This window comes from Convolutriloba macropyga, chromosome 7 (genome assembly GCF_964194025.1).
Source record: "Convolutriloba macropyga chromosome 7, txConMacr16.3, whole genome shotgun sequence".
Lineage (NCBI taxonomy): Eukaryota > Metazoa > Xenacoelomorpha > Acoela > Convolutidae > Convolutriloba > Convolutriloba macropyga.
In genome coordinates, this window is record NC_134474.1 from 43,119,097 (window position 1) to 43,144,811 (window position 25,715).

Sequence of the window (25,715 nt, forward strand, 5' to 3'; positions counted from 1 at the left end):
AGAAATTACACTCTTAGAAATACACTACAATTACACTGTTTTGTCCACTTATTTCCTTCTTTTCAACGGGTGTAAATCTTATCCAGGCTCCGCACGGAAAAAAATTACAGAAATTTGTGCTGCAAAAATAAAAATTTGATCTACGTCTTCAACCCAGAATGAAGAGGAGGAGGATACAGATGACAATGAAGCCTTTTTTTGTTAGTTTTTTTGGTTTGGCTTGTTTTTGGGTAACAACATAATTAATTGAGATGACAAATAGCTTAGAATTTTTGTTTACATCTGTTCGGCAAGCTTTCCTTTGAATTGTTTGCATTTGGTTGACCTTCCAATATTGCTTGTGACGTGTTTAAGTTCTTTCAAGCACTGTTAAGTTGCGTTTTGGAAATGAGTAGCTGTTTTAAAGCTTCTGCAGTCGTCTTCATTGGTAAGTACAAATGCAGACCCCCTTAGTTCCAAAAGGTACACTTTATCAAACTAGAAAATAGTTATAACATCATTTTCTAAATGATCGTTTTTAGATGTTATAATTGGCTGTGTAAATAGAACCATGAGTTGGTGATTTTTGATAAATATTCAAACAAGTTTATATATTTGCAAGAAAATACATGTAGTTGTAAACACTCCAAAATTTCACACAGGTTCAGTGTTAATTTCCACCTTCATATACGAAGTTTATTTTTTCGGGTTTTTTGCCAGAAAAAGATAAATAAAATAGCTATAATGTTTGGTTTTTCAAAACGGTTGGAACCTTTACTGTTCCACAGCTCTTCACTTTTCGGGTGGAAATAGGTATTAGTTGAAGCCTTATCTTCATTGGGGATAGAAAAACAGACAAGTTTTGGTTAACAATGGCAGTGGATGCAGTGAACGTATGAGACGAGCGGTGAATGGAGTAAAAACTTATTAGACACAAATACCCGAATTCACTAATTTTGCGACGAAACTGCACTAACTCCACAAGAAGTTCAATGTATTTGATTTCTTAATGCAATTAAAAGCTGGGAAATTAGATAAATTAGACAAATAGATAAAATTAGATGGTTTACCATGAATGGTGGCATTAGAAATACTGGTTGTATAACTCCATCCAATCAGAGACTGAGAAGACGCTATTCACTTTTATATAGAGAGAACTCCACTAACTATAGTCAGTCTAATAGAGTAGTTGCACGATGTACGCACCTCTGACTCCGGAATTATTCTTTATAACTACCGTTATAATTGAAATATATCTTCAGTGTTTTACTGAGTTGGTTAGTCTGAGAGATAGAGGTAAGCCTACTTCGCGGGCAGAAATTTGTAGCCCTAACTCTTTGCACCTTAAGGCTGTAAGAGGAGCCCACAACTGGTCTGCCTTAACTGGTGCGACCAATGAGTTAACAAACTCTAACCGCAAAAAGAACTCACATAAAACACACTATTCTATCTTGAGAACAAAACTTAGTTCTTAAAATCTTAGCTAATATAATTTTATATTCTTTTTACACTTAAAACTTAGAAAACGAGAAACACAATCCCAACAAAATCAAAATACTTGATATTAAAACCTAAAAATGAATTATCACGCTGGTTAAACTTCCTCTAATCTTGATACAAACTCTGACGAACTACAATTAGCTGTTCTTACACAACAGACTAAGTGTCTAACACGCGAAATTTTACCTTTTGAAGTTGAGCACTATTAACACCAAGATGAATTAAATATAATTTTAAACATAGCAAAACAGCTCAAATATCACTATTCTGCAGTAGAGCAATAGCGTCGCCTCTCGTTATCAGAGAAAGCATCACAAGTTTCACGAACTGCTTTCCTTTCCTATTTAAATGAACTTTTTGGAACTCAAATCACAAAGGGCTCGATCGTTTTTCTTTGTGGTCCACACAAAAACACATATAATTCTCTCATATATGACACTTTATTTAACGAACTATCCAATACACAATTTGAATCCCTTAATGGAGTATGGCCAGAAATACAACCCTCGGATAGAACGGGTGAATTTAGAAAATCTTATTTTGATTTTCTTAAACGTTTAGCTTCTACACTTAATACTGCTGCTTTAATCGCGAAAAGAAAGGGGTACATAAAATCGCCCGACAAGAAACAGAAGGTTTCACTCGTCTTCTTAAAACATACGTAAACCCCGTAAAATATGCGGATTTAAACGAAGAAGAGATTCTCGATTCTCTTACACTTCTAACCTCGTATATACACAAATTTTGAAAAAGTTTGATAAGACACATTTTTTCAGCGACAAAAAAAGCTGAAACTCATACAGAGTTTATAACTAAACTACCAGAAACATTACATTATATCTATGATCCGAACTGGTTTCCACAATACTTTACAACTATTACAGAATTACCATCGGAAACTATACAAACATTGTCTGTCAACCATAATAATATCAAAACAAAAATATTTAACGCAGAAAACCAACCATTTAGATGTACAGACATTCCAGAAAACACAAATATTTCTCTTGAAGCATCATCGATATAAAATCTAGATACTATTGTTCACTCACAAACCACGGACACTTAAATTTACGAAAGTACAGAGACAGACTCTAACTCCAGATTACTAGATGATGTAACACTCATTTCATCACACACAGTTAATACTTTCATTGATCTCGAAGATCATTGGCCAAAACACCACTCGAAATAATTATCCTACTATTGCTAATAAAACCACTGATAACACAATCAGTTATCATAATCAACAACACAGACAGCTTGTGAATTCAACTGAATTAACACAGAATTTAGATCCATTAATTGCAAATCTACCTACATTACCAAATGTAAACACACCTTTACCACGTTCATAAAGACAAAACTCTGTACAATTAACACAGAACCTGTTATATTAAATAATTCACTACAACCAACACTGGCCAATAACCAAAAGATTCAAATAACTCCACATCAATTAGCAAATCTTTTTTGGACAACTTAATTCACAAAATGCTCAACGAACAATAAACGCTCCAACCCCTTGCTATCTACAGGCGGCTTGTACACAAACACCGTCAACTGTAGTGCGCAGGAATCCACCGATGATTTACTCTTATTTAGGTGGTTCAGTGCCCATGCAACAGTCTTTAAAAGCATTTGATGATACTGATCCCACATATACAACAGAAGATTCCTTGAATGTTATCACAGCAAATCTGGCAATAACAGCAGGACCAGAGCAGACTGGATCACCATATCATGAAGCTTGGATCGTAAAAGAATTGCTATGATAAAAACGGCCCTAATTGGTCCGGCAGAGCAATGGTATTCACCTTTACCACTAGAAATGAAAAAGAACTGGCAAGAACTTTGTCGTGAATTTCAAAAGACATTTGATAATCAAAAATTGCAAACACAAGCGAAACTACTATTAGAAAGCTGAACAAAAAAACAACTTCTGGTGAACAATAAAAACAACGGCTCTCAAAATTGAACAAATGACTCGAAAATCATATGTTAATAACGCTCCAGATATGGGTAATGCAAAACTGAATGATGCACTCGTCAGAGCACTTGATTCACAATTAGCTAGAATAGCTCTAAAAAAGATTGCAAATAAAAAATCTACTGCACTAGAACCACAGCTTCCTTTTGCACAACTAGTAGAAAAAAGACATCAAGAAGATATCACAAGAACACACATAGATAGACATAAATCAAACACGGACTCCACCCTTTCAACATCAAAAAAACAACCTCTCCGTTGATATTGATCATCTCACAGAAGATGATATACACATGATGGAACAAGTCATTGCACATAGGATCAACATAGTCAGCCACAAGTACTCAAATGATCCAAATTTTAAAAGGAAACCACTTTCTTTCGAATTTTGCAAAAAATGCTCACGCTCGGGACACAGCATTTCTACATGACCCGATAAAAAATACACAAAACAACTCAGAAATCCTAATTTTCAAAAACAAATCTTTAATCAAGCCATGAAAGCTAACCAAAACCTTCCAGACAAACAAGCCAACTCAAATAGTTTGACTGGTAAACCACTACCATTTCCTTCTCGCTCTAGACGCAACAGTAGAGATAACCTCGACTCTTCAAGACACAGAATTTGAAACAAATTGTCACACCCTAATCCAAAACTTTATTACTGTAATAATAATTTTAAATTCTGGAGGAGAAACGGTTTACCATACCCAATATCCTTCAATTATCAGAATAAATCTAATTATAACAAAAATAATTCATACTGAAATATTTCTAGACCACAATCAGGCCACTATAATAGAGATGGAAATCGTCCACGACGACCATTCTCGCTTATTGACTCCGCAATGTACGAAATTACCTTTACTCACTTTTTGACCAAGAACAAACAGACGACACAATGTCAAATACATAGAATCCAGAAACACAAAACATCTCATAGGAACAACTTCTGGAACAACAATTCAATGATTTACTTCTACAATTAAACCAGGATACTTAAGATAAATACTTTAATTGTCAAGAAGAACGTAAAATTCTAACAGAAGAATACATCCTCCTCACATCATGCATCATGCACAAATAATATTTGGGTATTACCATTAACGATACATACCCCACAAATACTTGATCATACGAAAACAATTTCTACACCACATCTTGAAATTGACTTTCTATTAGATTCGGGAGCTACACTGAACGTACTCAAATGACACTTGGAACGAAATTACGGAATATCACACACTACAAATAAAATCATCAACATTTATTCTCTCAGCAGCAAATAGTTCTAAACTACAATCAAATGGCTCAATAAAACTCATTCTCTACCCAGCTATAACAGAAAATCGAACACTTCGGCACACTAAATTCACTCCTACTTTTCATATATCATATACAAAATTTAATATTCTAGGAACACCCTTCTTGGAAAAATTTGTAGAATCAATAAAATGTTCATCTCATACACTAGACATTAACCATAATTACAAATTAAAATCACTAAAATTTTCTGACTCCTCAATTATATCAAACCCATACTATTAACGATTATGACAACCCTTTGAACACAGAATTTTATTTTACTCTTTGACCGCATATGAATGTAAGACCAAATTGGCAAACGGAATCATTCTCCACCACTCTGATTTCTTATTTATACCATTTCGGAAACATATGTTTTTCTCTATCACGGATATAAATAATCTTGAATACCCCTATCAGTCATTTATCCATGTACTCATACAAAATCTTTTAAATCACCCACTAACACTGTTAAAAGCCCTAATTGGGTATGCACAACAGAACATCTCACTCACTGATCTACAAACAATGAAGTATCACATCAATGAACTCACAGAATTCATGGATGCAAACAGTTCAAATTACCTTACACATGGTACATCAGAAACACTAAAAAAGTTTTATTGCTTTTAGTCTCACTGAGCAACAAGAACGTGAACATAAAACACAACGAATAAGGTTTCATAAACCAATCGATGTCTTGAAATTCACAGAAACGGACAGAAATTTTCTCACAATGTTTATTTTTGAACACACAAAACTGACACAATTTGAAAGATTAGCACCGCTTCTCACACAATTTAAACAATGCTATGCAACGGTTAAGTTCGATGTAGGAAAAATCAAACTTGAATTAAATTTACTTTAAAAGCAACAGCTGTATTTAAGAAACAGCGTGCGATTCGCATCCCTCTTCAATTACAAGACCGAGTATAACATTTACTTGTTATTCTAACACATTTTGATATCATAGCACCTGTTAATACAGAGTCTCTCACTACGGGAAACACTTTCATTAATCCAGTTATCATATATAAAAAAATGGAGAATCACTAAAGATCCTTCTAGATGCTCGTCAATTGAACACAATGATTAATGAAACAAATTTTATCTGGCCTATAAAACCAAAACAAATAATACTCACACGTATTAAAGGACCAATTTTCTCTATAGCTGATATGAATAGTGCGTATAATCAGATGCCACTAGATCAACCATCACAACCACTCACAAATTTTGTTATAGCAGGCCAACAATACTGCTTTAAACGTCCTTTCTATGGTATTTATTTTGACCCAGCAGCCTTTTCATCTTTTATGAGCAGTTTTTTTAAGCACTATTTCGCAAAAACAAAGTTATTTCATACCTTAATGATTTTTCATACAAGATACTACCACAGACACAATGTTGCAAACACTTGATAGATATCAAAAAATCCTCAGAAATGAAAATCTCAAAGCTGCCCCTGATAAAACATTTTTTTCTTAGAGACCGTTAAAATCTTGGGATATTATAATCAAAATAATCACATACATCCACTCCAATCCAAAATCGATGGATTTTTATAATTATAAGCACCAAAAAATAAAATTGAAATAGAAAAGTATGTTGGATTTCTAACTTTTTTTGTTCAAAATACATTTAAAAATTAAAAGTTATTTTAAGACCTTTCTATCTCTAATTCCGAGATACAAAAGATTTTAATTGGCCTCAGAACTACAAACAACAGACGTTTGGTAGAGTAAAAAAAAAGAACTCACAGACGGAATACTTCGTCTTGCAATCCCAAATTTGGAGAATCTTTGTATAATTTATGCGATGCCTCTAACTATGGCATTGGCACTGAACTTCTCCAAAAAAATTAGTTTGAACAAATGCAATAAGTACCAGCAAACTCGCTTATTTTCTACCACAAAACTTAGACTTTCAACCATTCTTCGCTCAGCAATAATTTATGCCCTCGCGGAAAAAAAATTCTTCATTCAAGGGTCACAACACCCTATTATCTTGTATTCTGGTCACAAACCGGTTCTTTTTTTTGTTCACACAAAAGGACAAACTAAACCACAGAGTATATAAGTTAAAATTTATTCTAATGAACTTTCCAAACCTTCACATAGTTTGGACAGAAGGATAACATCTTTCAATTCAGATTCATTGGGTCACAACACCCTATTATCTTGTATTCTGATCACAAACCGATTCTTTTTTTTTCACACAAAAGGACAAAATAAACCAGAGAGTATATAAATTTAAATTTATTCTAATGAACTTTCCAAACCTTCACATAGTTTGGACAGAAGGATGAAATCTTTCAATTCCAGATTCATTGAGTTGTTCACTAACGACAACAACACAGGAAGAATACCGCCTTCGAACATTTGAGATCCCTGACTCTACAAAATTTTTTATGACAATAAGAATTCCTCATTTTTATGCGGAATAAGAATTCCTCATTCAAGGGTCACAACACCTTATTATATTGTATTCTGGACATAAAGCGATTGTTTTTTTGTTCACACAAAAGGACAAACTAAAACACAGAGTATATAATTTTAAATTTATTCTAATGAACTTTCCAAAACTTCACATAGTTTGGGCAGAAGGAAAAAATCTTTCAATTCCAGATTCATTGAGTCGTTCTCTCACGACAACAACTCAAGACGAACCCCGCCTTCAAACAATTGGGATCCCTGACTCCACAAAACTTTTTATGACAACAAGAATTCCTCATTTTTTATGAGGAATAAGGATTCCTCATTCAAGGGTCACAACACTCTATTATCTTGTATTCTGGTCATAAACCGATTTTTTTTGTTCATACAAAACGACAAACTAAATCATAGAGTATATAAATTCAAATTTATTCTAATGAACTTTCCAAACATTCGCATAGTTTGGACAGAAGTATAAAATCATTCAATTCCAGATTCAGTGAGTTGTTCACTAACGACAACAACACAGGACGAATACCGCCTTTGAACAGTTGAGATCCCTGACTATACAAAGTTTTTTATGACACATAACCAACACACTCAACCTATGCAGTGTCATTGTAATGTATCAAAAGAATAGATTAACACAGTATCTACAGACACTACAGTAGAATCACCACACTTTCCACTCTACTTAAGAATTAAAGAAATTTATAGCAAAGTACAATTAGAAAATGATCTCTATCTTCCTGTATCGTATCACGAATTTTAAACCAAGGCACAACCAATAGAAGAATTGCAACAAAACGAAATTAAACACTTAAATCACAACCAATTACCATTAGAATTCTATCCTATAGAACAACACACTGACGTCACACTCAACACTAATAAAACAGAATCTCTTACACAACCTCTTTGAAACGCAGACTATGGAGAATTAAAAAATATTATTAAATTCTCACTACCAGCCCTCGATGATTTTGTATCTAAGTCTCCAGAAATTTACAATTACGTTTACAATGAACAAACGGAAAAAAATGATACACTCTTATATGAAACACAACAACAAGATCCGGTTATCCGACAACTTTTTCTTAGGAAAAAATATAAAAAGTATCCCTTCAACCCTTCATTAACGATCAGAACGAACAAAGGATTACTAAACTACTATCGAACTTAAGTACAAATGAGAGTGACAATCCCTTTTATTATCTACAAGAAACTTATTCACCGAAAATCTTGTTACCACTTTCTTTACTATTAGCTATAATCTATGTAGCACACATCCACGATCTTTCGGGTCATCTGGGTCGTGAAAAAACATATGCTACCATAACAGCAAATTACTATTTTCCAAATATTAAAATATGGAAAGCAAAACTCACACAAGATAGCTTAAATTGTCAAACGAGCAAATCCATGCAGAACCTCCTCAACGCTCTACAGCAGCCATTCTTAAAAGTTTCACCATATTTCAACCACCGTATTTCAATGGACACAAAAGGCCCAATCTCTCCGCCTTCGGACAGAAATTTTTACATATAAGTTTTTGTTGATGCCTTTACACATTATGTCGTCCTCCACCCTTCCCCCATAAATGATGCAGCAAATGCACTCATCGTATTATTTGAAAACTGGATTGTCAAATTTGGCATACCTGACGTTTTAGTAACTGATAATGGAGATGAATACATTAACGGACAAATTTCACACATTTGCCGCACGTATAATGTACAATTTAGTTCACAGACGCCATACGCAAAATGGTCTAATGGCCTTGTTGAAAATAGTAACCGCCAACTAAACATATTCCTCTGCACAGTTTTAGATATGTAATAAGACACATGTTCACAAGAAGTAAAAACGTTTCCCTTTGCATTTAGTTCACAGATTAGAACTATTATGAATCTTTCACCATATGAACTCGTCTTCGGCCAAAAGCCCAAAAAACCAATAATGTTCAATATATCTACCACTACAGATAGCTTTGGGAATTGTAAACCTTCGCCTAATTCACCTTGTAATTCCTTCCCAAATTTACACTGACTATCTAGGTCATCATGGACTAATTAAAAAATTACTGAAAGGAACCTTTTCGCACTGGTTTCTCAATCGTGAAAAGACACACTCAGAAGTCTATTATGAAGTTCAAATTTATCTAAAACAAAAAAACATCTCCGCACATGACTTTTATGGCTTTTATGACTATGAAAGGCCGTTCCGGAACGATATAACCAATTAAAATTAATACTTATTTCTTTAAATAAAGCCACAAGTTATAAATAAAGCCACACAAATCGGAGTATCAAAAAAGATCCAACCATAAAAAATTAGACCTTATAAAATAATTGATGACCCACATTAGTCACCTATAAATTAGAAGACTTCTGCGGTAATCAAATTACTCGACCCAGAAGTAATATAGTACCACATTTTTCTAAAGAACTTTTCATTCAAGAACAAATGGAGAAATACTTTTCGGATAACTCTTTACTACGACTTCATCCTAAAAAACCGATGTCACCAAGTCTGAATCTATCTCGTTCAGTCTAGACAACCCAGACACAACATTCACTTTCGAACCCTCTTTCTTAACACCTTTTAATTTGTCAAAATACACGACTCTAAATCGGAAAATTACAAAACAATAGACACTCGTCTTCGACGTCAACCGATAAAAGTTTTTAGAGTTTTCATACCACAGTCAAAAATTTCGGCTTCACGAACGACGCACTTCTAAAATCATTCACACAACATTTCTCTATTACACCAAAATAACTCTTTTCGCATTAGATAACCAAACACGAAATAGCATAACACACTAAACACCCACTAAAAATAATTTAGAGGAAAATACAATTGCCTCGTTCTCTTATAGGAGAAGGGTGATCCGGGTAGTTTCTTCACCCCTCTCCCCCTAAAACAATGACTTTACTGGCGAGAAAATCAATCCCTTTAGTATAGTAAACAAAGCACACGGACTATTTTTCCACCTGGTACCCTAGCAGAATAACAAAGTCCCTCCATCAGGAAATGAAAGGAAGGGGATTAAAGGCCATTCCTCACGAAGATAATTAATAGGAAATTAACTAAAAATTAATATAACAACCGACCCACAACTCGATCCGGGAAGAATTCCCTAATCTCATTTATTTACCAAGATATGTTTCGGTAACTTTTTCTCCCCCGAAAGAAAAAGTTGTAATCGGGAGACACCTTATTGTCTAAAATCACTTTTCAGTCTTGCTCTTGTACAATCTAATTGTTCTTCTTCTCGCTCTTCTCTCTTGAATTTAAACTCAACAAACACTATCTAAACTTCAACTTTCTCTCTTTCTTCACTCTTTCACTCTCATTTCTACTTAGTAAAATTGTTTTTTCTTTCCGAAGTTCTTTCAATTAAATTCAATTCTTTCGCTGTTAAATAAATGAATTGTCTCACAGCACAAATCTTAGTTTCATTCTTAAGAGACAAACAACTTCATACTTTCAATCTCACAGTACTGAAAATCCAGCAAAATCTCTGTCACAATAAGGTATGCAAATTACTTCACAGCACAGACTTGAAGTATTATTTAAGAAAACACAATATGCGGACACTTTTTGATATATTCAAAATTTCAAAACCAAACAGATCTGTTTTCAAGATAATTTCTATAATTTAGAATTATTATGTTCACACAATTGTTGTGAATGGGTTTTTGATATTAGAGACCTCAATAACGAACACATTGCTCTCTTTTAGCTTCCAATTTTTCCGCCACAATCAACAACTAAAATATCTGAACTTTTCCAAACTGTATACACTATTGTATACACTATTAATCTCGACGCTATCCCAGCCTCATAATATAATAAGTACATTAAAGAACTCCTTAGGCTGGATGAGCAACACCAGCCATTCGCCAAACAACCACTCACAAACTCAACACGTATGTCTTCACATTATCTTTTCAATTGCTAGGAAATATCATACAATCGCCGAGTTGTTAAAAGTTTTCTCTTCCGTTTTTTTAGATCTCATCTACCAGCACAATGTCCTCCCACCAGACTCACCTTTTGCAGCAATCAGATATATTAAACCTACTTTAATTTTATTTATAATCGATGTTCCAGTTTTCACTAACTGTAAATTCTATTATTGCAATAATTTCCTCACTCTGGGCCCGAATTTAACAGCACAATTTCGTCCTCTAATAAACAACCCAACACTATCCCAAATATTCCCTCGGTATCCGAAACACCTAGTTGCTCATACAGTGAAGCAAATAAACAATCCACTCCCAAAAAGTCATCACTTAAACTCCTTAAGAAATAATCACAAGCACAAGAGACCGAAGAACACACATACTCAGTCATTACTACTGCCAAATCTGCAAATTGACCTCGTCCTACTGGACACTCCCCCCATTTTACCCCACAATCAGTAATCCCACATCCAACTATCAAAGTCAAGCGCAAATAAACCAAACGCAAGCACAACAACAATCACACCAAATAAATACACAGTCTTTATTGCCACACTCTGGCTTCATTGATAACACACTTCAGGCACCAACTATTATACCTGCCCCAATACGAGCACCACAGCATGAATTGATCAACTATTCCAACACACCACAATTCTCAATTCAGTCTATTAATTTTGCAATTACAGATAAAACCAGGAGTTCTGAATTGCCGCAGCCAATTCACACTGTTTCAACTATAAACGATACTCCACAAGATTTTAGTCTTCTCTCAGACACATCTATCTCGGATCCACTTACCTCACAATTTTCTTCGCTTACTCCATGGGAAAAATTGCGAGTAACTCCTTTAATCCGCCACAAGGACCAGAAACTAATATTGAACGCTAAATTTCACAAGCACACTGGAACCACTCCTTTAATAGAGTCAATTCATCACTTTGCTTCCACAGCTCACTACCACTCAGCTTTCAAGGTACACCACCAATAAGTACACTTAGCTCAAGCTCATCTACACCAGACGCGTCTCAACACTCTCACCACTGTATTGGGAAACACCCAGACACTACTCGAACTTACCGATTTTTAACACCAAAAATTGACACAAAATATGTTGTCCCCTCACCCGCCCTTTTCGGAGATTAAAATAACGGTGAACAACTAGAAAATTGGGCCAAGCAAAAAATTACTAAATCATACGAAATCTCTCTACTACAAAAAACAAAGAGCACACGAATTACTCAAGGAATCTAAAATTACATTTTCTGTTGAAATCACTGTTGAACAAGATAAACTCATTTTCATCCACAAGCTAATGCACCACCGATTTATAGGGTAAAAACAAACCCATCACCCTTTATTTGCCAAAAAATTCACTATAAATTTGATAGATAAACAGTAAACACGGCAGGATATTTTGAATTCTACAATCCTCAGGGTGGATTTTCTTACATATTTGCATCACAAATTTAATTTTCATATTGCTTAATTTATTCATTTCAGACCCACATTAAATAAAACAACCCATAAAATTGATTAACGCAATATTTCAACACCTAAATCAGGCGTACAGGACTTTGTAGTCACACAATATGATTGCTCCTCACAGCATATCACAAATATGCAGTATTATACGCTCAATAAAATTGGCGAATGTAAGATCAAACCGGCAGATTTTCAAATACTCCCAGCCCAAATACAAATGTTTTCAATAATTCGAACACTTCATGTATGCACCTACGCCATACACGCTAAACTTAGTGGCAAAGTAGGCTTCTGTCACAAAATCTAACTCAACAGAGGCTTTAGGTTTGATCACGGTAATTGGTATGTTAACAATATAGAAAGACCTTTCTTTCCCAAAAAATTGAAGCTCGTAGAGAACTTTCACGCGTTGGTCTCTTAAAAAAACACCTCTACCACCCACAAATAATACAGTTTGATGTACTAGATGATCCACGCTGGCGAGCTAATATTGACGCCAAACACGGCCCTTTTCAAATCGATCGCTACCGATCATTTGCCTTCCCACGCGGAAGCATGGTTTATAACCCACGGGTTCATGAATGGTTCCCAAATGCTACTGATAACCCCTGGGCTAATTGTCCAGGCAGAAACCCTGAACACGAATACCATGTCATCCATACACTAGGATGATCACTTCAATTAGCTAACATAAAGCAATTACAATGGTAAAACCCGTATTAAATACGATCTCGAACAAGGCTACTGTCCTCCAAATCACGCGATCAATGCATTAATTATTTGGGAAACAAACAATCAGTGTCGTATTTTTGACGTTGGTAGATTATATGCACGCATGATCGAATTTTAAAAACGCTATTTTATTGAAACACTGGAAAAAATGAAACTGATTCTGGTCACAATCAGAATGCACACATGTACTCTGGTTGTTTTCAAAAACACCTTTATGATGAATCCGTACTTTCTCGTTTTGAGGTTCTCCCAAAACCTCTATATAAATGTAACAAAGATTGCCAATAATATGCTACACATTATCAAGATGTTTTCGTTCAATATCACGGCTTTAACTTTGTTACAGGCAAGGCATCAGAAGAATTTAAAGATGTATACGTAACTCTCCCTAATGGAGCATCTTCAATTAAACCACATACTAAAGCAGATATCCGCAAAGGATATGTTATCCAACAAGAGTGACCTTTTATCGTAAATCTGAAAAGTATTAACTCTTTAGAAAACAAAAAATTGTTTTGGTGCTGTACACCCAAACGTACAGATTGATGCAAAACTCGAATATATGGTAAACCGAATCTCAATAGAAATGGACCGAATAAATTTGCGATCTAGATCAAGACCTTATGCAAACTGCATTAATTCTTTTAAAATAAAAGTTCCACTTGTAGGATATGTCACCACAGGACAGCGACACACATTTGCTACACTTAAAAGCTAACACGTAATTTCACTCTTTCAATCCAAAGTTATTTCATCACCTCTTTATGTATTAGAAAACCAAAGTTTTGAACAAATCCCTATGTTCTACCAAAACAAATTACAGTTTGTTGGCCATGTCACACCTAAGACTTTCCCCTGGTCTATTAAAGCATCATGTAAATCAGATAATTTTGATCAACAAATCTCACTAGATGCGGATGGCGATGAGTCATACCGTTTAACGCTTTATCCAATTAAAGCGCAAAACCCAGTCAGAACTTTCACGCCTGTCGAAGTCGAAAACCAATTCACCCAAGCGGACTTTACAGCACAACAACTCGGCTTAAAAAGTCAACACGATTAGACTAAGCCTATCAATAAGATGAAATTTAACCAATTAGTAGATGACGCCGCCGAGAAATTTGAAGTTGCACAAGCTGTAAGTTTTGCAGACCTTGCAAAACAAGCACAATTACAAGCAAAATTCTCTCAATTACAATGCGAATACAACATTTTTCTTTTTAGACTCTTTGTTAACGGAAAAGAATTTACACTTCGGTGTCTCGATTGGCAAGAACTATTCAACGGCAACTATTTAAAAGAATCCCACATCGGAATCTTTGGATACCCTCGGTACGTATTGAAGAAATAACCGTAATGTGGACTGTCTTTAAGTTTATACAGTGCCTATTTGGCTCATTTGGTAGTGCATTTAACGCACATAATCTCAGATCCCTCCTCGGCGCCAATATAACATTGGCTAATATCTTTACCTCTGGAGTTTTCGGAGTAATTTCATAAACAATATTCCATGTATTACAATCCGATTCCACAAAATATGAACCATCACCTAAAAGAAGAGGGATAAACCCCATTGACAGTTGCATTTCGCACAATCAAGTTGAAGTGAATCTATTACACAAAAAATCTGAAAACTGTTATAAGAAATTCTCTCTCCTGTACACAATAAGTCAAATAAACACCGCGCTTCTAAACTCCCTACGTCTCTTTATGAATGCTATGAATTACCAATAGATTCACACAAAAAACTTGAATTTCAATCTTTACATTTGCACACTTTCCACCCCAATAAACCTAAACGCTCACGCGGTATATCACTCTCAGGGGACGTAGAAGATGATCTTGATTCTCAAGAAAATCCACAAGAACTCATTCTAAATTTACCTAACACTCGTATCTAACATTTTTTTTGTTTCAGCGACTCCACAGTAGTCACCACTACAGCAGAGGATGGAGGTTCACCAATCCCTACAAATGTTGACTCTACCTCTTATGAGCTCATCATGTTGGAGGTCGATGACATCCTGCCCCCGCCGCTCACACTTTTGGTCCAGCCTCACCCAGTACCAGAACCAGTATGCGAGATGCAGACACGAGTCCTCTTCGCGATGGCTCAATCGTCCCGTCAGCCATAGCATGAGGACACAATCAATTATGCGCGTGTAAACTCACTGCCTTCACCCGGCACCTCATCCTCTTCTTCGGGTGAACTTCACTTGAGAGTGATACGAGCTCACCCTCGGTTCCTGTCGGACCACCAACCTCGTCACAAAAGCTGCTCCTTCAAGGAGATCAACCGGTGCCACCTCCGATCTTTGCAGCAACAACAGGCACGGCAATCTCCACTTCACAACCACAACCCCAGCCTACAAGTATCCCCTCTTGAGCTGATTAAGTCGCTATAGCAGAGAAATCAGGTCATTCTACGTCTGAGACAGTTGTCCCCAACTGGGCGCAATACTCTAGAAGGATTCGTGAATCTCGGCCACGGTCCCAACCACTGGTGTACCCACCACCAGTAATGCCCACGCCCCTTTCAAAACAACCATGCGTACCTTCACCACGGTGTGGTTCAACCATTCCACCTCTTCGACCAACCATCACCCTATGATCGACCGACATCAACGGACAATTATCCATGCACTGACCCTTCACCTAGAAGGCGCCCTAGGATCACAACACACGAGATTTACCCCCGTGCGTTCTTCATCAATTCAGGGTTCGCAGTCAACCGCACGACACATTGCAAGCCCCCCACGAGGCCCACAGTCCTTATCCTCTCGTGGTAGAAGAAATCCTTTTGCTCCCACACAAGGGATCATCCACAGATCACCAGGGCCAAACTTCCGTTTCCATCAAATTACGAGTCCTCTCGGCATCGGCACAATTCACGGTGTCCATGTCCCCGAGCGGATTAACTACACAACCACGCCACCACAGCATACATTAAAGCTGACAGCTAGTTCTTGCTCTCCTGGACAACTGGAAAATGAATATGTCCAAGAGGGTCGAGACAGAGACCTTCCACTAGAATGTCTACATTTCCCGATAAGCCCCCCGATTCACGGAACTATTCTGGCACCAATCCAAATACTTTTTTTGACCTTGCGGACCGCCAGAACGAATATTTTAACACGTTCTTCACCCGCGTTGTAACTCCCTATCGTCTTTATCAGAAAAACGATCCTTTTTATCTTCCGTTTGGTTTTTTGCATCTCACACAGGTGGATGTCAAAAACCAGACACATAAAGTCAACAGGGAGAAAATGCTACACACGGTCCACAATTATTTGTTCGTTCAACACCATTTCCACAGAACAAACCCACTCATTCATATGAAATCGCGTCTACAGTATGCAGACACTAAATTGACTTCGCCATACTATATCAATTATAGTTATATAATTCAGCCCAATTATTGCAAATGCACACTCAGGATTTTTGAACCCATCAAGAAATACTTCTTGTTTTTGCCGCCTTATGCAAACACAAATCGTCCGATACTTGTTCCCCTCGAGTATACCCAGTGTTTAGAGAGAGGAACCACGAAATGCATGTGTGACCACACCTTCAATCTCCTCTACAGAGATTGGATGACGGACAATTTGGACAATCGCGAGCCATCAGCAGAGGACACAGAGATGCTTAACCATCTTTTTGCGTTGCAGTCACACTGCAACGTAGACCTCTTCCCCCGTGACCTTGCAGCTTGCCTGACAGGAGATCAAGACTTCTGAGAATTCTTCGGAGATCCAGACAATCGGGCCCTGACTTTGAAATTGAAAATCGGACGTAGGCCACAATCCTACATCATCGGGCTCACAGTCCCTTAAAACTTACAGACTCACTGTTCTGAAAACTCATGAACTGTTATTTTTTCTTTACTATTCTTTCTATTTCACTTTTTATATTTCCACTGTCCATGTTATAATTTGATATTTCTTCTTTGCCACAATTGAAAATTAGGATCAGTTCTTTTCTTCTCCCTCCCGGTCAGGAGTACTAAGCAAGTATTAAATTTAACAAATAAATTTAATAGAGAAAGTAGCTCTCACAGTAGATAAAAGATGGTTTTCCACCAGAAGATAAGCTTGTAAATCCGATTGGTTCAATTCTTGTACCAGATGGAGATAAACAGAAATCTCCTTGTACAAACCAGACAGAGACTACAAACTACAAGCGATCCTCCAACTGGGAACAAATCCTCACTATATGACAGTGAAGAGCAGTTGGGTACACTAAACAGGACTGACGTTACTGGCCAGCACACCCTGTAACTGGCACCCTCCCTGGTTCTACAAAAAACGAACCCCTCACTGACGACACTAGTCACTACTTCACTGACAGGGACTCCAGATGACGATGCAAATCACAACTCCACTTCAGAGATCACAACTCTCCAGCCTGCCATTCAACGAGGATAACACATCCAGCGTATTTCTGCTACAGTTCACAAATTTGGCTTTGAATCTCTTCACCCCGGATGGATGTAGCAGTAGAAATACTGGATGCATAGCTCTATCCAATCAAAGACTGAGAAGTCACTTTTCTCTTTTCTATAGAGAGAACTCCACAAACTATAGTCAGTCTAATAAAGTAGTTGCACGATGTGCGTATCTTTTAGTCTGAGAGATATAGGTAAGCCTACTTCGCGCGCAGAAATAAGTAGCTTGATCAAAATTTCAGAAAATCGACTATTTCGATTCATTTTGCATTGTGGAATCGATTCACTCATTGTATCGATTCACTTATTGTGGAATATTATGTTAAACGAGGAAACCGATGAAAGACCAGCTTTAAAGAAACGTTGAAATTGATGCTAATTTGCATTTTGTTATTTGTTGTATCTCCTATTTACATAATTTACTATTTAAATATTTTTGACTTTCTGACCGTTTTTGTTTAAGAAGTTATTCAAATTCATCCGAGAGGTGTAAGAGATTCTTTGGTTGCCTTGAGTTGTTTGAATTGTTTCCAACGTTTTTTGTTTTGTCCTGTCTTTCAAAAAAGGATTTGCTCTTCTGCTGTCTTTACAGACAACTGACAACTTCAATTTCTTTAAAAGTTCTGAGAAAAGTGTTTTTTTATTGACAAAATTATTAAATGCTTCACCAATAGAATTTGAAACTGCTCAATGAGATCTGCCAATAGCCGCCCCAACTGGGCTTTCTTGATGCTGTCATATCTGATTGAACCAAAAAGTTTTACGATACTGATAAATTTGAAACAGGGAAATACAAAACAATTTCGTGTCCTGCAACAGGGTTTATATTCCGAATTGGAAAACGACCTGCATTCCAGTGAAAAACAAGTGGATGTAACAATCATTTTTTGGTAAAAAACTCCGAATTTCATAGGACGAATTTCAAGAAATTTATTGGAGTGTTTTGACAGCCCCTCTTCCCATCCCACTCCCGTTTAATAAGGCTGATTATTTAATATTTCGCAATGGGATTGGAGACTGAATGGAGTTTCTCAAAATCAGCTTTTTAATTCGATTTCAGTCAATTTTATCCTGTGTTCGTGGAGTATGAGGTTGATAGAGTGGGAGTCGCTCATCTTCAACCTGGCAGACCCAGAGGGGAGCAGTCTCAACACAAAGTGTACAAATCTGAGGTAATATCTGGATCAACCCAAGTCGAGGTTTTAATTTGTCCTCGTTTATGACGCAGACCATTTTCCAACGCACACGGAGGGTACGGTGCGTTCAAAAAATACACGGTCAAGCACTCTTGCTTAACGAGCAGCATAAACGAGCACGTACTTAAGGTCGCTACATTAACGCACCAAGTAATTCAGGTCGAAAACCATTAACGCACCACGTATTTCAGGTAGAGCACCATTAACGCAGCAGGTACTTACGGTCGAGCCAAAGGCAGCACCATAGACGCACCAATTCTGGAAAATAGAAGAGCTGCGTTCTGCCACATACACGATCCACCTTCAGCCCCAAAGAAGAGCTAGAAAGTTTATCATAGGCGAGCTAGAGTTTGCACCATACACTTTTTAAACATAGCAAACGATATTTTTTGTACTATATTCAACGGCAAACTTTTTGTACTATATTCAACCGTCCGGAACCAACAGTACAAAAAGTCAGCTAATACTTAACAGGCTTTTTACCCTTCTAATCAGAAAAAAAACACGTTCTTTTATCGCCGCGCAAGACCTAAGATCATCTTTTCTACGTCTCTTCGGCGCATGGTCTTGCTCAATTTCTTACTGTCAATTGGTCTGTATGGTGTTTGAGCTGCTGCTGCTAGTACTACTACTACTACTACTACTACTACTACTACTACTACTACTACTACTACTACTACTACTACTACTACTACTACTACTACTACTACTACTACTACTACTACTACTACTACTACGGCATTTCTGAATTTGGACCACCAAATCCACGGATTTAGCATACCCCCGCGAACAATGAAAACGCGTTCCGGGTCCAAAACACATGCCATAACGTGATAGGTCAACGTATTTGTAGCTCAAAAATCGAAAAAGCCCCGAAAAAACAGTTCATAGGACCATTTTTAAGTTGATCGAAAATTTTTCAAATTTTTTTTTTTTGCAAATTTTGGTATTTTTTTTAGACTTTTTCTCACAATTTTTCCAAAAAAATTGCATTCTGAATAAAGTACGGCTCACGCACAATCCGTAGCAAATTGATTGATGGTTTTAAATTGAATATTCGAGGATTTATGAACCGAGCGGAGTAGGGTACCAAAAGCGGCCAAACACCACAAAAACTGCGAAATCCAGAAAGTGCATTTTCTCCGCAAATACACGTTCTTTTGCAAAAATTTTTTGATATGTGTCCTGTCGGAGTACTTTAAAGCATATTTGGTATTTGCAAGATAGTGCGTAGTCTTTTTAGAAACGACCGTTTTTTCAGCTTTTGATCCAGGTTTGTACTAGTAGACCTCACCTGCAAAACCCAAGGATCCAAAAATAAGTGATTTGGCAAAAATCATCATAGAAACCTGAAATTTTGCATGTGCCTTCCCTTTAGTACAACGAACTCATATGCAAAGTTTTGAAACAAATGATCTTATTGATTTTGAGAAAAAAGGGTTGAAAAAAAAGCGTTCTTAATTTGGGAGGCGGAAGTTTCCCTTAGTCTGGCCGCTTCAGCATTTCTCCTGAACCCATGAGAATTTGCCACTAAAACAACTCATTTGAAAGTCAAGATTTTAGGCACATGCCGGAGACAAATGCGGCCATAAAAAAAATGCCAGTGACAGTTTTTTTTTTAAGAAGTTGTGTTGATGTCAATTTCGAAATCAGACCGTTCATCAGAAAACTTGAGGCCATTTCAAAGCAATAGTTATTTAACTTTTAAAAAAAGCTGCCTTTGATTGCTGCTGTAATGCAGTGATGGTCTCCTTAAAAAACAGACCTACAAGTTCTAGAAGGGGGCGAATTGAAACAATTTTTCTGCAAGGAAGTCCTAGATTTTTTCATTTTTGAATGATCACTGACACTGACTTAATTCGTTCTACGCCTCGTTTTTTTGCAGCGATCAGGTATTTATTTTTACCGGGATGAGGCTAAAGAAAAAAAAATCTGTAAAAAACGTTTTTGGTGATATTTAGAGCTTTTGATTGCATCAGCGAAATTTTTCTGAATTTGGGTATGGAAAATTATTCCAATTCCAATCCGCTTATATAAAAATACTCTAGGTACTCTAAACGTACCTAAATTGTCCAAAAGCGCAATTTTTATAATCTTAGCAGATTTGTCTGCAAAGGGCATTGAAAAAAAAACATGAACCAATGGTTCTGCTTTTATATAAGTATTCGCATTTACTGCAAATCTATAAATCAAAAATATTTCAATTTGCTTTTCTCTAATCAATCCTGTACTTGAGATCTTCTACGCAAAAATTGGACACAAACAAATATGTCCACGTCAACTACAATGTAGGAGCTTTGCAACGATGTGTGTTTCATTTGGTTAGTTATTCAATTAACATCCAATATCTTTACTTTTTACAAAAATTTTTAGAAATCAGCACGAAAAATGACAGTTTTGAAACAAAGTGATACTTACAGCCCTCTTACGATCCCAATTAGCTAATGGCTGCAACAAAGGTGATTCTTGTCTTCAAAGTGGACTATATATCAATTCACTTGAGTGATTATTCGTTGAGAAATTTTACATCATATACAAATCGAAATTTCAACTCGCTGACCAGTGCTTCTAGGAGACATAAACGCACCTAAACGGTCAAAAAGTGCCCGTTTCTTTTTCCTTGCGCAATTGTCTACACAAGAGCTTTTCAAAACTTTATATAGGGTCATTGTACCAGTCTTAAAAGTGGGCGGACTCAGCCACTATTTACCAAGTCATAATAGCTTCGATTTTTCTTTTATCTTTGAAGCCACTTTAGGTACCCTTGAAGCAATCGTTTACAAAAAATAAAACATACGACTGCAAAGCCTATCTAAAATGCATTAAAATGAGCTATATAGAACGCAAATTGAGCTAATATTTGTTACGTTCTGAGTAAAACAAACAAACATCGAATCTTGTCTATTTTGGGCCTAAGCGTTCAAAGGGTCGTTTCATGGTCAAAGCGGTCAAAAAACGAATGTTATTTTATCATCGCGCAATTTTGTAAACAAGATCTTTTCGAAACTTTATATAGAGCTATTGTACTATTAAAAAAAATGGGTAGACTTAGCCAATATTTACCAAGTCATAAACGACTCGATTTTTCTTTTATGTTTGATGCCAATTTACGTACCCTTGAGGCTTTTATTCATAAAAGTAAAACAATGGCTGCAAGTCCTATTTTATGAGCTTTAAAATGAGCTATATATGAAGCAATGTAAAACAATATTTGTTACCTTTTCAAAAAAAACAATCACTAGTTCTATCTTGCCTTTTTTGGACCTAAGCGTTCAAAGAGGCGTTTCATGTTCAAAGCGGCCAAAAAATGCCTGTTTTATTATCTTCACCCAATTTTCAATACAAAAAAACTTCAAAAATTTATATACTGCAATAATGTCGATCTTAAAATTGGTCAAAAATACCCTCAGGATGACAGAATAGATAGAAAACTTGAAAATATTTCGTTTCTCCAGGTATTTTTGCTTCCTAGAGCAAAAGTTTAGAGAAAGAAAGTGCAAATTTATTGTTTTAATATAATCTCCCACATTGAAGAAGTTCAAAAATACAATTTTTAACTCATTGGACGCCTATTTATACACCACAGGATGACAGAATACATAGAATCCTTGAAATTCGTTTCTCCAGGTATTTTTCTCCCTAAAGCAATGTTTTTCCGCAAAAAGCCTGGAATTTTTTATTAGCGCAAAATGACGCACGCAAAAGAGGTTTGTGATGAGGGGTCAAAAAAAATCCCCAGTGGGCCAAATGGCCCACTGGGGATTTTTTTTATGTTTTTTGCAAATAATTTTTTTTCTAAAAGTAGGCAATTTATCAAGTGAAACTGAGTTTCGGTGCAAAAATTTGACATTTGGAGGAAACTGGCGGTTAGCACATCTTCTCTCAAGGCCATTTCTTTTCCTGGAAAGCCAAAATGTTTGAGATAAAACAGTGATATCGTGCAAACAGTTCTTCAAAAAAGGATCTCATTGAAAAATTTTTCGAAAACTTTTGTGAAAAGAGTGTTTTTACAAATCGCCAAATGCATGAAACGCTAATGTAACAAAACACTTGAAACTCACAAATAACAGACTAATCCAATTGCAGCCGGAACTTCCAAAAAAACGCAAAAAACGTTGTTTTTTAGTTGTTTTTTTAATAGGAACAATATTTTTTTTCACGGCTCTCCACGTCAAAACGAAATACGGCTGTCTTTCCGTAAAACGCCTGGAATTTTTTATTAGCGCAAAATGACGCACGCAAAAGAGTTTGGGGATGAGGGGTCAAAAAAAAAATCCCCAGTGGGCCAAATGGCCCACTGGGGATTTTTTTTATGTTTTTTGCAAATAATTTTTTTTCTAAAAGTAGGCAATTTATCAAGTGAAACTGAGTTTCGGTGCAAAAATTTGACATTTGGAGGAAACTGGCGGTTAGCACATCTTCTCTCAAGGCCATTTCTTTTCCTGGAAAGCCAAAATGTTTGAGATAAAACAGTGATATCGTGCAAACAGTTCTTCAAAAAAGGATCTCATTGAAAAATTTTTCGAAAACTTTTGTGAAAAGAGTGTTTTTACAAATCGCCAAATGCATGAAACGCTAATGTAACAAAACACTTGAAACTCACAAATAACAGACTAATCCAATTGCAGCCGGAACTTCCAAAAAAACGCAAAAAACGTTGTTTTTTAGTTGTTTTTTTAATAGGAACAATATTTTTTTTCACGGCTCTCCACGTCAAAACGAAATACGGCTGTCTTTCCGTAATACGCCTGGAATTTTTATTAGCGCAAAATGACGCACGCAAAAAAGGTTTGGGATGAGGTGTCAAAAAAAAATCCCCAGTGGGCCAAATGGCCCACTGGGGATTTTTTAATGTTTTTTGCAAATCATTTTTTTCTAAAAGTAGGCAATTTATCAAGTGAAACTGAGTTTCAGTGGAAAAATTTGACATTTGGAGGAAACTGGCGGTTAGCACATCTTCTCTCAAGGCCATTTCTTTTCCTGGAAAGCCAAAATGTTTGAGATAAAAACAGTGATATAGTGCAAACAGTTCTTCAAAAAAGGATCTCATCGAAAAATTTTTCGAAAACTTTTGTGAAAAGAGTAACTTTACAAATCGCCAAATGCATGAAACGCTAATGTAACAAAACACTTGAAACTCACAAATAAAAGACTAATCCAATTGCGGCCAGAACTTCCAAAAAAACGCAAAAAACGTTGTTTTTTTAGTTGTTTTTTTATTAGGAACAATATTTTTTTTCACGGCTCTCCACGTCAAAACGAAATACGGCTGTCTTTCCGTAATACGCCTGGAATTTTTTATTAGCGCAAAATGACGCACGCAAAAGAGGTTTGGGATGAGGGGTCAAAAAAAAATCCCCAGTGGGCCAAATGGCCCACTGGGGATTTTTTTAATGTTTTTTGCAAATCATTTTTTTCTAAAAGTAGGCAATTTATCAAGTGAAACTGAGTTTCGGTGCAAAAATTTGACATTTGGAGGAAACTGGCGGTTAGCCGATCTTCTCTCAAGGCCATTTTTTTTCCTGGAAAGCCAAAATGTTTGAGATAAAACAGTGATATCGTGCAAACAGTTCTTCAAAAAAGGATCTCATTGAAAAATTTTTCGAAAACTTTTGTGAAAAGAGTTTTTTTACAAATCGCCAAATGCATGAAACGCTAATGTAACAAAACACTTGAAACTCACAAATAACAGACTAATCCAATTGCAGCCGGAACTTCCAAAAAACCGCAAAAAACGTTGTTTTTTAGTTGTTTTTTTAATAGGAACAATAATTTTTTTCACGGCTCTCCACGTCAAAACGAAATACGGCTGTCTTTCCGTAATACGCCTGGAGTTTTTTATTAGCGCAAAATGACGCACGCAAAAGAAGTTTGGGATGAGGGGTCAAAAAAAAATCCCCAGTGGGCCAAATGGCCCACTGGGGATTTTTTTTAATGTTTTTTGCAAATAATTTTTTTTCTAAAAGTAGGCAATTTATCAAGTGAAACTGAGTTTCGGTGCAAAAATTTGACATTTGGAGGAAACTGGCGGTTGGCACATCTTCTCTCAAGGCCATTTTTCTTCCTGGAAAGCCAAAATGTTTGAGATAAAACAGTGATATTGTGCAAACAGTTCTTCAAAAAAGGATCTCATTGAAAAATTTTTCGAAAACTTTTGTGAAAAGAGTAACTTTACAAATCGCCAAATGCATGAAACGCTAATGTAACAAAACACTTGAAACTCACAAATAACAGACTAGTCCAATTGCAGCCAGAACTTCCAAAACAACGCAAAAAACATTGTTTTTTTTAATAGGAACAATATTTTTTTTCACGGCTCTCCACGTCAGAACGAAATACGGCTGTCTTTCCGTAATACGCCTGGAATTTTTTATTAGCGCAAAATGACGCACGCAAAAGAGGTTTGGGATGAGGGGTCAAAAAAAATCCCCAGTGGGCCAAATGGCCCACTGGGGATTTTTTTTATGTTTTTTGCAAATAATTTTTTTTCTAAAAGTAGGCAATTTATCAAGTGAAACTGAGTTTCGGTGCAAAAATTTGACATTTGGAGGAAACTGGCGGTTAGCACATCTTCTCTCAAAGCCATTTCTTTTCCTGGAAAGCCAAAATGTTTGAGATAAAACAGTGATATAGTGCAAACAGTCCTTCAAAAAAGGATCTCATCGAAAAATTTTTCGA

General features: G+C 36.2%; 1 protein-coding gene across 1 annotated transcript in view; it reads left to right on the forward strand.

Annotated features, from left to right (window-relative positions):
* The first annotated feature begins 294 nt into the window (after positions 1-294).
* LOC142342300 (uncharacterized) overlaps positions 295-25,715 on the forward strand; it is a 34,773-nt gene continuing 9,352 nt past the window's right edge. The window contains exons 1-2 of the mRNA XM_075393589.1: positions 295-427; positions 18,902-19,013. Coding sequence (XP_075249704.1) covers positions 388-427; positions 18,902-19,013 — 152 coding nt within the window. The 5' untranslated portion in view covers positions 295-387. The remainder of the gene's footprint in view (positions 428-18,901; positions 19,014-25,715) is intronic.